The sequence below is a fragment of the Candoia aspera genome, chromosome 6 (genome assembly GCF_035149785.1).
Source record: "Candoia aspera isolate rCanAsp1 chromosome 6, rCanAsp1.hap2, whole genome shotgun sequence".
Lineage (NCBI taxonomy): Eukaryota > Metazoa > Chordata > Lepidosauria > Squamata > Boidae > Candoia > Candoia aspera.
In genome coordinates, this window is record NC_086158.1 from 3,992,729 (window position 1) to 4,006,759 (window position 14,031).

The 14,031-nt window shown below is 49.9% G+C and overlaps 1 protein-coding gene across 2 annotated transcripts; it reads left to right on the plus strand.

Moving 5' to 3' along the window:
* The first annotated feature begins 343 nt into the window (after positions 1–343).
* Positions 344–13,557, plus strand: COPS7B (COP9 signalosome subunit 7B). 2 transcript variants are annotated; one of them, XM_063306295.1, is made up of 8 exons: positions 344–444; positions 978–1,176; positions 3,363–3,555; positions 6,855–6,930; positions 7,900–7,988; positions 10,270–10,472; positions 10,609–10,714; positions 12,336–13,557. In XM_063306295.1, exons 3-8 carry the CDS (start codon positions 3,394–3,396, stop codon positions 12,495–12,497), a joined length of 798 nt encoding a protein of 265 aa, XP_063162365.1. In that variant the 5' UTR covers positions 344–444; positions 978–1,176; positions 3,363–3,393; the 3' UTR covers positions 12,498–13,557. The 2 variants fall into 2 exon arrangements, with proteins under 2 accessions (XP_063162365.1, XP_063162366.1); XM_063306296.1 differs by lacking the exons at positions 344–444; positions 978–1,176; positions 3,363–3,555 and adding an exon at positions 4,005–4,093.
* The last annotated feature ends 474 nt before the right edge of the window (positions 13,558–14,031 follow it).

Genomic DNA, 14,031 nt, shown 5'->3' on the forward strand with positions numbered 1-14,031 from the left:
GTGTTGTGGATTGTGCCAACCTAGATGTTTTAAAGGCTGGATTTTAATTTTTGTGCACCGCCCAGAGTCTCTGTTGTGAGAGGGGTGGCTATGTAAACTATTTTAAAAAACAAATAAATGGGTTAGGTTAGGATCCAAGTGAAGCGTATCATGGCAGGCCAGCCGCTGATTCTCAAAAGGCGGCTTGACTCCCCCCATCCTCGCCCACCCAGTTTTGCAGCGCTTCCCGACGCCACCTCCCAGCTGCTCAGCCACGTTCCAAGGGCGGGAAGCCTTTGCGCGGAACGCTTGTGTCGGAGGAGCAGTTTCCGGCCGGGCCGGGGGACGCACGGACTGTCGGACACCCTGCGAGCGGCGCCCGTTTGGGCTCCGCGGCTGTCATGGCGGCCTGAGGCGCGGTGCGGCCAAACGGAGAAGCAGCCGGGGGGGAGCGGCAGCTGCCCGGTAAGGACCGCGGTCCCACGCCCGGGACGGAGAAGGGCGCGACTTCGGGGGCGGGAGAGTCCCCCGTTCTCGCCGTCACGGGAGGCGGGCAGGCAGGCAGGCAGGCATCCGCCTTCGACGCCGGCGCTCCGCTGAGGGAGACTCCTCTCTCTCCGGAGCCCCCGCGGCTTCCTCTGTGGCCCTGCACGCTGCCAGCCGGATGGGGATGATGGGGTTTGGAGTCCAAGCGGTGGGGGGGTGACGGCCCGAAGAAGGGCTGAGCTCCAGGCCAGGTGAATGGCCTCAAGGAGGAAGGCGGTGGGATGGTTGGGGATGATGGGCTTGGTAGCGGTGCCCTTCTGGCCCTTGCACCCGCTTCCTCGCCTTCTCCTCGGGATGCCGGCTCTAGGCTGCAAAGCACCAGGCGGCCGTTAGATGGCGCCAGAGTTAGAAGAGCCTGCCGGGCTGTGGCTGCCCCCTGGTGGCCTCGGGGAATTTTGCGGCCCAGATCTGGAGTGCTTCACTTCACTTCACTTCTCTCCTCTCTCTTCCAGGGCACGTGTGCAGCAACCGAGTTTCTTAAATGCAGCCGGTTGTGTAGTAACCAGTTGTGTGCTCCGTCCATTTCCTTCTCCTGACTCGTATTTCTGAGCACACTGGAGCGTGGGGTAACTCTTCCTGCCGTTTCCATTCACTGCCTCTGGGGTCCTTGGTGAAAGGACTCTGAATTTGCAATACCCTGTGGAGACCCTTCTCACTTTTTCTATAAACCCCGACAGGTATGTATGTTGCTTATCTGTGAGCATCAACTCTATGATTCTGAGTTGGTTGCTGGTGAGCGTGCTTTGACATAACAGCCTGAAGCATTTAACGTACAAAGAACTCCATCTTGGACCTGGGGCTTCAGCCCACAAGGGACCCCCCCCCCAAGTCTCAGAGATTTGTCTAATTGGGGCTTAAGATAATTTCTTATTAATAGCTGTTCCTAGGCTCTGGGGAAGGCCCATCATCTTTTAGGACCTTGTGCGAGATCAGGGGACTGTTTCTTTTTGGGGAGACCCTCTCAGTGCAGCCTGACTACTGCCCTGAGACTTTGTCTTGCTGTGTTGATATATATTTTATTCTGTCCAGTGGAATGATGTTTTATGTTGACAGAAATGAGATGATCTGGCTGTTTGGAAATAGGGTTAGGCCTAACTATATTTTGGATAGGATACCACCAGCAAATCCCACGATTCTGGCTCAACTGGGAAATTGCAAAAACAATAGCAAACTGTTTCCTTATTGTTATTACATGGATTATCTCCCCAAAGCCACCAGGAATTAACTTGAAGGAGATTTTATTTTAATTTCTAAGGATTGTGGAGCTCCTCAGAGATACATGGAATGATACATGCAAGCATATTATTTATTTATATTGATTTATATGGCCACCCATCTCACCAATGCAACTCTGGGCAGCTAACAGGAATTAAAATACAATATGAGCACAATGTATATATTTTTAAAAAATTAAAAACTCTGTTCCCAGCTGACTAACACACTATTCACTCGTGGGCTCAATTACTCTCCTGGCCCTGATGCCTGGGTAAACAGCCAGGTCTTCAAGGCTTTCTGAAAGGGGAGCAGAGTTGGGGCCAGCTGAACCTCAGGCGGTCTGATATTCCAGAGGGCAGGCTCAGCTACAGAAAAGGAACGCTTCCTGGGTCCTGCTAGATGACAATCCCTAATAAATCCCCTCCTGCCCAACTTAATGGAATGGGTAAAAATGATGGGAGTAAGGCAGCCCTTCAAGTGCATGTGTGTGTGTGTTACTATGGCCAGATGTTTTTATTCTTATTCTGATGATATTTATATACAGGTAGTCCTCACTTAACAACCACAATTGGGACCGGAATTTCAGTTGCTAAGCAAAGTAGTCATTAAGCAAATCCAATCTGATTTTACGACCTTTTTTGCAGCAGTCATTAAGCAAATCACCACAGGTGCTAAGCAAAACACGTGGTCGTTAAGTGAATCATGCAGTTCCCCATTGATTTTGCTTGCCAGAAGCTGGCCGGGAAGCTTGAAAATGGCTATCATGTGACCGTGTGATGCTGCAACGGTCATAAATGTGAACCGATTGCTAAGCACCCAAATCGTGATCACATAACCGTGAGGATGCTGCGACATAAGTGTGAGCACTGGTTGTAAGTCATTTTTTCCAACACTGTTGTAAGTCTGAACCATCACTAAACAAATAGTTGTTAAGTGAGGACTACCTGTACTGCCAACTCCACAAGGACTCCCAGTGATTTAAATCTACAAGGCTTCAGGCAGGTGCAGATGAAGCATCAGCCTCTGCTGCCAAAGACATTTCTGGCCACCGCCTTTGAATCCATGTTGCAGAATCCATCAGCTTCTCAACTAGGACACTTTGGCTTCTCTTTCATGTTAAAATATTCAAATTAACGTTAAAGGGGAAATCATCATTTGCAGGAACAAGTAAGAACTGATGAGATGTTAGGATGAGATTATCAATTTGTTCTTCCAGCAAGTGAAGGCATTTCTTAAAAAGTCAATCTGATTCTGGAATTGTTGATTTTAATTCTTGACAGCTAATTTCCATTTTCTGTGTTGCTTTTGCTCCTTTAGTGTGTGGTACTGACTGTTGTCTTTATGCTTTTTCTATTTTTGTAAGTAGTTTTGAAAACTCTGTTTTTGAGACAGGAAAAGCAGAGAGAAATTCTTAAATGTTCTCAGCCTTCCTTTTCCCACCTTCCATAAGTGTATACTGAGGTTTTTTTCTGTTTAGGGTTGAGCTGCTTTTTGACATAAAGTTGCTTCTTTAGGATTACACTTTTTTAGACATGAAATAAAGCTGAAGTGCTCCCATTCATCATGCTGACTGCTGTCGTAATATTCTTTTTGAATCGTACATTGAGCAGCAACCATGACACTCTCTCTGTTCTACAGTGTAAAGAATTGAAAATGGCAGGGGAGCAGAAACCAGCCTGTAATCTCCTGGAGCAGTTTATTTTATTAGCCAGAGGCACCAGTGGGTCAGCTCTGATTGCCCTTATCAACCAAGTGCTGGAGGCTCCTGGGGTTTACGTCTTTGGAGAACTACTAGAATTAACTAATGTGCAAGAGGTGAGTACTGGACTTGTTCCCTTCTTACTTTAACATTTTGCCCCCAGTGTGCAGATAAGGTTCCAATGGAAGAGAATCTCTAGCTCAGGATCAAACTGTCGAGTTCATGCTGTCTCTGTGCTTGATTGTTTGCTTGAAGACATTTCCTTAACTGACTCAGGGATTCCTGGAAGCTTGGCACTCAGACAGATCAGCCCTCAATAGACACATGGAGATGAACCACATTTACAAGCCATTCCAAACAGGCAAGAACAAAGCTAAGAAGGAAACAAAAAGACCAGAACACATCCTCTCCTGCAGCTTAGACCCAGGCAAGCAGGGATTAATACCAGGCAAACCATCAAGCGGAAAACAACACCGCAATCAAGGAACTACCAAGGGGAAAACCCCACCCCCACCAACATGGCAGGGCAAGCCACTGCATAGAAGCAGGGAGCAACACCCCCCCCCCTCGCTAGCACAAATGAGGTTACCTAGTCAGCTAATGAAACGTCTGCAAGCAAACCACCAAGCTCAGGGAGCACCAGGGACTCCTAAGGTGAGATTCTTTCTCTTGGTTATTTAACCATTTCTGTCTTGCCATAGTTGCTTCTGAACTTTTAGATTAGTCTCAGGTGGTCGAGACACCTGTCTGATCTTATCTAGACATAGCAACTAAACAGAACTGTGCTTGGCTAGTCCTTGGATGGGAGACCGCCAGGAAGTCCCAGGGCCATAACGTAGAGTGGGAAATCTAAAAAACATCCTGGCAGCCACAAATGTAGGTAAGAAAACTACATGAAGTCACCAGGAGTTGAGCTTGACATCAAGGAACCTTTCCTGACTTTTTACTGGACGTGGTGATTGAGTAGGCTGAGGGTTGTATTCCAGAAGGATGCTCAGCTGAGACTTGCCGAATTAGAAGGTCTGTATCTCAGCTGGGTGTACTACTGAGGAGGGTTATCAGCACACACAGTAAAAATCATGGTAATATCTTAACAGAGCACACAAAAGAGCAAAGCTTTAAAGGACCCTCTGCAGCCGCCATTTCCCCTGTCTCTGAAGGCAAAGGAAGCGCAACATGAGGCCCCCGGTGATAATTTTGAAAGGCCTTGAGGAAAAGGAAATAAGAAATGAAACGGTGTCCATCTATCACAGTGATGGGCTATCGTAACAGACGTAATGCGATACATTTATTTCATGCTGCTCAGTGCATAGGAGAACTGGAACCTGATTCAGATTAGAAGGAAGGAGATCAGAGCTAAATATTTGAAATAATTTTCTGGTGAACCAAGCTGTTCAGCAGTGGAACAGCCTGTATTGGAAGGCTACCAGAGATGCTGTCCAGATGGTCGCTTGTATTGGCATCCGTGTGCGATGCATAGCTGCTGCGCACATTTGCAGGTTGATGGTCTGGTAACCAAACTTGTACTGAGCAGGTGGGAAGTCTCCTGGATCTTGAAATCTGCAGTTAGACTAATGCCAGAAAAATCTGAAGCTGACTCCTCAGTAGTTAAAGCAGGTTTCCATCTCTGTGTACCCCTCTGTGAGGTTTAGAAGTAGCGGTGACCAGCATTTCTGGCAAGCCTGCTTTTATAAGTCAATCTCACGGTGCTGTCCCAATGTATTGTTCGGCTCGTATGTGGTGCTGAAGGAGTATAAATGTAGGATAATTCTGATCTGCAAAAGCTGATCTGCCAACCTTTGCAATCGTAGGCTCTTTGTGGTACCTTTGCTGCCCTGGGGCAACTGTGAAGTAGTCCCAACAACAGTTGTCCCAAATGATGTAGTCCATAAGGAATGAAGCTTCCTGAGTTGGTCTTGATATGTGGCCACAGCTGTGACACCAGTTTCTGCTCTAGCAGTCAATTTGAGGCCATGGACCAGCTCACCAGATTCTTGGGAAGACAGAGAGGGTTAGAGGTAGCAACTTTCCTTGTCCTTTTTGTAGCCCCTGATTTGCTGAACTGGAACAATTTTATTTAGGTGCTGGGTTATTTCTGGGAAAAGAATGAATGTGGCCAGCACTTAGGAAGAGGTGGACAATCTGAGGCTTTAGGCCACAGGCAGCTCCATGAAAGCCTTAAGCTTAGCCCCCAGAGACCACCTAAAGCTGCTACTTTAATGTAACATAAAGGGGGAGGTATTAAATATGTGACTGGACAGTATGCATGTTCATTTGATTGATTTTAGTTACATGTAAATGAACACAAATTCAACGTGGGTCACAGGCCCACCCTCCGCTTTTTGGAGCTGACAAGCCATTCAAAAGCCAAGGACGACTTTCAAGTCAGAAAAATTGTACACCCCCAGAGTAAAGTAAAAAATGGCCTTCTGATAAATAACTAATTTCCCTGCTGGAAACCGTTTATATCATCAGTTGAAAATGAGTTACTCAGAAGTAGATGCAATCTGTTTCCAGGGTATGCACCTATTTGGGAACTGCAGGGCAGAATGGGAGTCCGAGCTAAAAAAACTAAAACAACAATCCAGAAATCTTTCCTTCAGACTTTGCCCTCACAACAACTTTTGTGGGTCTCTGCAATGTCCACAGTAATAAAGCTAGATGTTCTTTCAGGGTTATTGTAACAATTACAGTATGAGGTAATGAATGCGAAGTATGTTTTGTACGAATGTCTGGTTGTGTTCACACAGAACTCTTACCCGGGATATTGAATAAACCCATTTTCTGGATTCACAAAGCCATAATGTATTAGATTTGCACAACACACTTAGTCACAAAAATAACCCTAATGAAGTATAATAGTAAACAAGTTTAGCATGTGGTGGGGATTCATTCTGTAGGTCTTACCTGACCTAGTTAAGTGTGTTATGCAGGCAGTTACATAGTATTAATGGAGCATTTGGGATCTAACATACTTTTTTAACTGGAAAAAACGCAAGGAAGTATCTGCTCCTCTATCTGTAGAACCCAGCTAGTTGCCCAGTATTTTGTATCTGTTTTCCCAAGCCAAGACAATTAATAGCAGAGGCATCCTAACTAGTCTTTGTTAATTTTGGGGGACTCTTTGTAACTGGGGATGGGGAGACCTCAGCAGGGCATCAGAGTAAAATTCCAGTCTTGACTCCCCACAGCTTGCAAACTGGTGCACCTCCTGTGCCAGAGAGTGGCATCTGAGCCAGTGCCATGTGGTGCTGCTTCCTGTATCAGAAGTCTAGCATTGAAATAGTGGCCTCGGTGCCCTCTTTTGATCCAGCCCTGTGCTGCCGTGTCCTTTGACACCTAGCCCTTAAGCAGTCCGTTCTGTTGGCCATGGCTTAGTAACACAGGGTCTCCTTTTGCCTTTCTGCATCTCCAGATCGCTGAAGGGCCCAATGCTGCTTACTTTCAGCTGCTGAATCTATTTGCCTATGGAACCTACCCGGATTATGTTGGTAAGAGTCTGCTGGGACTGTAGAAACTGGCTTTGACCTGAAGCAGGTGATAGCGATATTGCCTTGCCGGCCAATTTCTCTCTCAAAATACCCTGTTACAGTCCGTTAAAGGAAGATCACGCAATGTGCCTGTCGGTTCCATGCTGGTAGGCATAATCTGTGATCCAGAATGGCTTTACTGCTTGAGTGCAGTGGGGGAAAGGGAAACAGCACCCTGCCTTGTGGGATTTCTGGGTAAGAGCTAAGCTCTTTGTGCCTTTTGTGGGTCTGTAGTTTAGAACCTTTCATTATTGCTTACCTGCAACATTGAATATTCAGTGTTGTGACTACTGATGTTTAGAACAGCATAGAATTCCAGGTTCATGCTGGAAGCAAGGCACTTATCTGGTGAAGGTTTCTACATACAGGTGGTCCTCATTTAATGACCACTTGTTCAGCAGCTGTTCAGATTTACCACTGTGCTGAACGAGTGGTACTTAACAACTCGTAACTTTGGCACCCGGCTCACAATTATGACATCACAGTGTCCTGAGTCACGTGATGGCCATTTGTGACCTTCTTTGCTGGCTTCCTACAAGCAAAGTCAATGGGGAAGCTGGCAGGAGGTCACATATGGTGACCATGTGATATCCTTGCTTAACAACCGGTGATGATGCACTTAACAATGGCAACCGGGAGTGCCTGGATTTCTGCCTCTAAGTGGCATGGTCACATGATGTTGTGCTTTACGACCACGTCGCTTAGCGATGGAAATTCCAGTGCCAATTACCATTGTTAAGTGAGGACACTTGTACTTGCAACTTAAGGAGCCTTCAAGTCCCCTCACTTTGTTCTCCCTTCTCTTCCTGTTGATAACTAAGGACCCCCAGTGATATGACTATCTGTGGAAATGGAAGAATTCTTGGCCCCGAAATACATTCAGTTTAATCCATAATCTGGGGGTGTTGTTGAATTTGATCTCTTGGACAGCAAACCAGAATAATCTGCCAGCTTTGACGGGGCCCCAGAAGAACAAGTTGAAGCACTTGACAATCGTCAGCTTGGCTTCCAGAATGAAGGTATAGTATAAATACGCCCAACAAAACCCCAGTTGTTTTCTGCAGGAAGGGCTAGTGGCAGACATGCACGCAGAGAAAAGCTTGATGGCTCTGCCCTGGTCCACTAAAAACTAAAGGTTTTAGAGGAGACGCCCATTAAGGACTGGAGGCCCATCAGGCAGACTTCTTGCAGTAGGGAAAGTAGACAAACGTGGGCAAATTGAAACTTGGGTACCTGAAGTGTTGCACTTCTCTTTGGCCCTTGGGCTTGGGCACTTTAGGCGCCCTGCTAGCTTGTTTCCTTCCTTCGAGCCGTAAATTGCTAGGTAGCTGTTGGCAAAATGTGCCTGGGCAGCTTCTCTCTTCTTCTCCATGGGGGAAGTGGGTCTGTTGCTTTAGATCAGGGTTTCTTCGCTTGATCCCCTCCAGACCAAAATATTTACCCCATCCAAGCAATGGAGTTGTAGTTCCAGTACAGTTGGAGGACTTGAGGCAGCCTGATTCCTATAAACCAGGGTTTCTTTGTGGATAGATTTCAAGAGGGCCATGAACTCGGGCAGGGAAGAAATTCCAACTTTATTTTCACTAACTACTAACTGAAATCCAGCTTTTCATTCCACTGAATGCAGACAGTAAAGTACCAATCGAAGAGAATCTCTGTAGCTCAGGGTTGAACCGTGGAGTCCTTGGCGCGCTCTGAGCTCGGTGGTTTTCTTGCCCAACTAGGCAACATCTTCAGTGCTATCAGTGCAAAAGACAGCAAAGCCATTTAAGGCTGCCAGGCTCCCAAACGTTTTCTTGGCTTTAATAGATCTTACTCTCTAAAATTATTTGAATTCTTTTTTAATGTTTCGAAAACTCTATTTGAGCATAATTGGTTTCCTTTATAATGCGGCCTTTATATTTCATTTTATGCATTTCAATACAGTTTCTTGAGAAGGTGTCCATGGGATAAAAAGGTTAGGAACCCCTGCTATAACCGAAGCCAGCCAGCCCTCCTGTAGGATTTGCCTGGCTCATAGCACAGAAGATAAGGGTTAAAGTTATAATGGAGTAGCATGAAGTTCAGCCCAGCACATCATTCTCCTTCTCTACTTCAGCCCAATCTTTGTGCTTTTCCAAGAGGCTCACATTTGACCTAATATGAGCACCATGGAAAGAGCAAAAGGAGACGCATTCTCCTCGCGCTGCTCCATTGCGACTTTGCCTTGTCTCTCTTGGCACTGTTGATTCCATTCCCATGCAGAGCACATGGGGGTGCTTTTAGTCCCATCTCCCCCCCCCCCCCAGTGTTTTAAACTTCCAGCTTTGCCTCAAGTATCCCCTCCCCTTGGGGAAGGGCCCTCCCAGGCTTGACAGGGAGGGTGGAGTTTTTCACACACTGCTCAAAGGTGTATTCAGACTTTCCAAAAGCAGCACTGCAATTTCCATCGTCGCTTGCCTTGAGCGGCCCCATCTTCTCCTGCTGATGACCAAGGGCCACCTTTGCCCCTCCGAGCCCTGAGCTGGAGCGGAGGTGCTTAAAACTCTTTCCTCTGGGGGCCGCTGCTTGCAGATTCCCTTCTGAAGGCAGGAGAACCAGGAACCACAACGGGTCTCCCAGCACCAGCAGGCCCGTTTTGGAATTACTGATTCCCCTGCGTCCATCTCATAGCTGTGTTGGGGCTAAAGATGCTGAGCCAGCCTCTGGAAAGCTAGGCTAATAGGACCCTGCCTTCAGTTTTTCCTTAAATGGCCTGACCAGGGTAGGTTAGGCATGGCTGAAGGTCATCTTGTCAGGTTTGTGGTGGGGGTTGGGGGGGTGGAGGTCTGAAGGTTAATCTCCCTAGTTCTGGTCCCCTTTCATGGGTGTTCCTGGTTGAAAATGGAAGCTGACAGTCCAGCAGTTAACAGTACGTAAGAGCACTGGTCCCACCAGCACTGAATCCCCAGATGTGCAAACCAGAACTCTGGCCCCATAATGGCATGTGAGGAAGACCTTGGGAGACGGGCGAAGAGATGCTGCCAAGGGAACGGTCAGATAAGAGAGGGCATGGCCCGCAGCTGGATAGCGTGCGGGGCAAGAGGCTCAGGAGGGACCCTCCCTGGCTTCTCGGGCTGTAAAGGAGATGGGGGTGGAGCATTGTACTTTCAGGCCTGCAAGATTCTGTCAATGGAGCTTTACAGTAAAATCGAATTAGCTCATCTGGTTGCGATTCCCGTTTGGTTCACCCCGCAAGGCCGACAGGCCCAGAGGAGCCGCTTGGTCTGCGCCTCACCTGGGCGATGGCTTCCCTGCCAGCCTTTCCTTCCCCCCCCCCAGTGCATTCCTTATTCTGTGCTGCTGAAAGACCTGGACATGCGGAACCTCCGGGAGCTGGAAGATCTCATCATTGAAGCTGTTTACACTGACATCATCCAAGGCAAACTGGATCAGCGGAACCAAGTGCTAGAAGTGGATTTCTGCATCGGCCGGGACATCCAAAGGAAGGACATCAGCAACATCATTAAAACCCTCAATGAGTGGTAAGCTGTGCCCCTCCCTCCCTCCATCTGGCCTCAGGGTTTGGGGGCCTCCCCTCTCCCCAATTTAGGCCGCACTGCCGCCTTTCCAGCTCATCCCTTCTCCCTGTCAGTGACTGTGCAAGTGTTGTGTCGGCAGGTGTGATGGGTGTGAAGCTGTTCTGTTAGGAATCGAGCAGCAGGTACTCAGGGCCAACCAGTACAAAGAGAACCATAACCGAACTCAGCAACAGGTGGAGACGGAGGTAGGTGCATCGTGCTACTTGGGAGAACAAACAATTGCCCCCATTCTTGAGCCTTGCCACACAAATGCTCTGGGGCTTCCCCTCGCCTGGCCGGTCGGGTTCCTTGACGTCCTATCCCAGAAGCCCCTAAGGGTGAAAATTTGGCTCAGCATCGTTCCCATGGCCTACTGGCCCCCAGCATAAGCTCTAGGGCAGTGTGGATCCGCTGAAAACTTGCTGACCGATTTATCCTCCTCCCCTCCTCCTTAATGCTCTCTTTTTTTCCCTCCACCTCCTGGGTCTGGATTCCTGGCCCAGCTGTTGCCCTGACCTTTCTGGGGCTGTTTATTTAGGATGTATTTAATGAGCTTCTGTATTGCTTCCCTGACAATTGTATCCTGAAATTATTTATAATAAAATGCAGCTTCACAGGCAGCTTTCTTACCTCGCTCCTGATTGCAGGAGTAGGATAGTTCACGATGGGGAAAGGATCAATAGAAAACAATTTGCCTTTCGCTTTCTCCCCATAAATGTGGGGTTTTCTGAAAAACGGTTACTAAAACACCACCCAGGTCTGTGCGTTTTGGTTTTCAGGTAAGGTGTAGGTGGCCCTCAGCTTTCCCTGATGCACATTTAATGTTAAGCTTTCTGAAAGAAGGATCCCCTTGGCGTATGGAGAGAAGGTCAGAGGGAGGACTATGCGCAGGGTCAAGCCTCTCAGTTGGCTCCTGGCCCCAGAAGGTGGCCTTCTGGCCAAATATCAGTGGGTGCTGTGCTTTTTGGTGGTCCTGATCTCTCTCTGCTGGCTGGATCAAGAGCCGTCTGTTCCTCTCCTGGCTCTTGGGCTGCTGCTTTTCGCGGGGAGTCCCTGTTATTTTTCGCTGGCTTGCTTCCGGTTTGTTCCAAGCCTGGTGTCAGTACTTTGAATTTTCAGACATCAGAAGTCCATTTTCTGCAAACCTTGTCACACCATCTGTGGATCCTCAAGTTTGGAGCAGGGTTCGCTGGCCAAGGTGTTTGCAAAGAGCCTGCTTGCATCTTTCAAGGGCGTTTCTTCACAGTCACATCCCTGGCCATCTTCCAGACATCCTCCGACATCCCAGAACATGACCCTGGCAGTTAGTCGTCTGAGGCAGGATTACAGCCTATTGGGCAGGACGTTTGCTGATAAGCCAAGGAGGGGGGTTAGTTAGACAAGGATGGCTACGACCATCCTTCCCCTGATGGTGCCCACCCTTAAGATACAACAGCCCCTTTGGGAGGGGCTGTGGTCCTTCCTCCGCTGCGTCCGAATTCGTGGGCTCACAAGAAGCTCTGTGTCATTGGGGAAATGAAGAAGCTGAGGACTCTTTCCTGACCCCTTGTGAGATCCCAGTTGCTGTCTGATGTTTCCAGTTGCCGAGGAAGCCCCAGTTTTTGGATCCGGGGAGGCTTTGCCTGTCAGCGAGGGCGGATGGGCCTGCTTTCAGCGTTCATCCTTTGGAACTAGAAAGGAGGGAGTTCCGCCAGGGGGGCCAAGTCGAGAGCCCCCCCCCCCCACTGGCGCTCTCCGCAGCTTGTGCCGAAGAGATGGGGGGGCTGGCGGGGGTTTCCCCAGAGGAGCGCCTTTGCCCTTACTGCCCTGCTTTTCCTTTCCTCGCAGGTCCTGAACATCAGAAAGACTTTAAAGGCCACCGCATCCTCCTCCTCCTCCACCCAGGAGATGGAGCAGCAGCTGGTCGAGCGGGAGTGTCCTCACACAGAGCAGAGGCCGCCCACCAAGAAGTTGTCCAAGGTCAAAGGGCTGGCCTCCAGTCGCCACTAGTGCCCGGAGCTGCAGGGGCAGGGATGCTGCCCAGGGCCCCAGGACTCGAGGGAGGGGCCGGAGCTCCCCTGCCCGCCCGCCCACCCCAGAGCCCCCCACCCCAGAGCCGCCTCCCGCCGGCTTCGGGGCCAGCTGGGTTTTGCGGCCAGCGGCCCCAGCCCAGCCGGCTCCAGACCTCGGCCTCCACCTGGGGAAGCTGCCCGCCTCCTCCACCGCAGAGCTTTTCGTGAGGACTTGTGGGTCCCCGTATCTTGCCGGGGTGGGGGAAGGTGCCGGATAAGGAGGGGGCAACCTTCGTGGTCGTTCCCAAGAGTGGCCATGTTCCTTGGCAGCAGCGCACTCCCCCTGGTGGCACAACGTGGCTCGAAGGCTGGGGGGGATTTCCAAGGGAGCCCCAACTGGCCAGAGGCCAGAGGGAGCGTTCCTGCCCAGGCACAGCCTCCGCTGCCCCCTCGCTCCTGTCCCTTTGGCCTTGACCTCCGAAGTCAACTCTCTACCTCACGCGGGTGGGCGCCGGGCGTGTTTACTGCCATCTGCCGCGCTCTCCTCTGAAGCCCGGGCGCTCCTGCCTTCGACAGCCTGGGTCCCTCACTTGAAGCAGAGGAAGCGGGGGGCGGGGGCGGAGCAAAGCTGCTATTTCGGTCTCCTCTTGCTTCCGGCCCCGCTTCTGTGCCCGTTGACGACCCAAGGCAGGGCTGCCAGAGGAGTGTGTGCCCCACCCCCCTGCCCCGTGCTCCCTGTTTGCTCCCTGCTGCAGCTTCTCAAGGATGGTGGTGTGTGAGGCGAGAGAGAGGCCCGTCCAAGTGGTCCCCTCCTCGATGATCCAGAGCCCCTCTAAGCCGGGCAAGGGGGGTGTCCTCGTGGAGGTTCTCCCCGGCTTTTGGAACTTGAACTCCTCCCTGGTTGTCTTTGACCCTTTTGTACATTTCTTAGGCGGTTTGGACATTTCAGCTTTTTTTTTTATTTGATATTTGTTACAGACTCATGGAAGGTGACTTGATCAGAAGGATTGTTTTCTTTTCTATTAAAAAAAAGAAAGATAAGTCATCCCTGAACTTCACAGGGTGAGGTGGTGGGTCAGTTTTGTCAGCAGGGCCCTTCTGGGCTTGTGCGCTGGGGGCCAAATCAAGTGGGCTTCAGTGGGGCTGCTGCTCTCTCTTCTTCCTGGTCTTCCCTGGGCAGTCCAAGATGTCCCTGAGCTGCAGAGCAGCCTTCCCCAATCTGGCCGCCTTTCAGATGGGTGGATGTCAACTCCCAGAATGCTCGGCACCAGCCATGCTGGCTTGAAATTCTGGGAGCTGCAGTCTAATCTTTCCAAGTTGGGGGAGATGGCGAGAGCCATGCGAATAAACCCCTAAAACCTGCCATGTCCCCTCCCCAAATGGGCATGAGTCGACCTACCCAGAGTCGATGCTGAGGAACACAGACCGTGCCCGCTCTCCAGCACCTCGTTTCCCATTGAGCCAGCCGGCTTCCCTACCAGCAGGATAGGAAGGCAACCGCCTTTGAGTGTGGTGGTTCTGCTCCAGCGAAT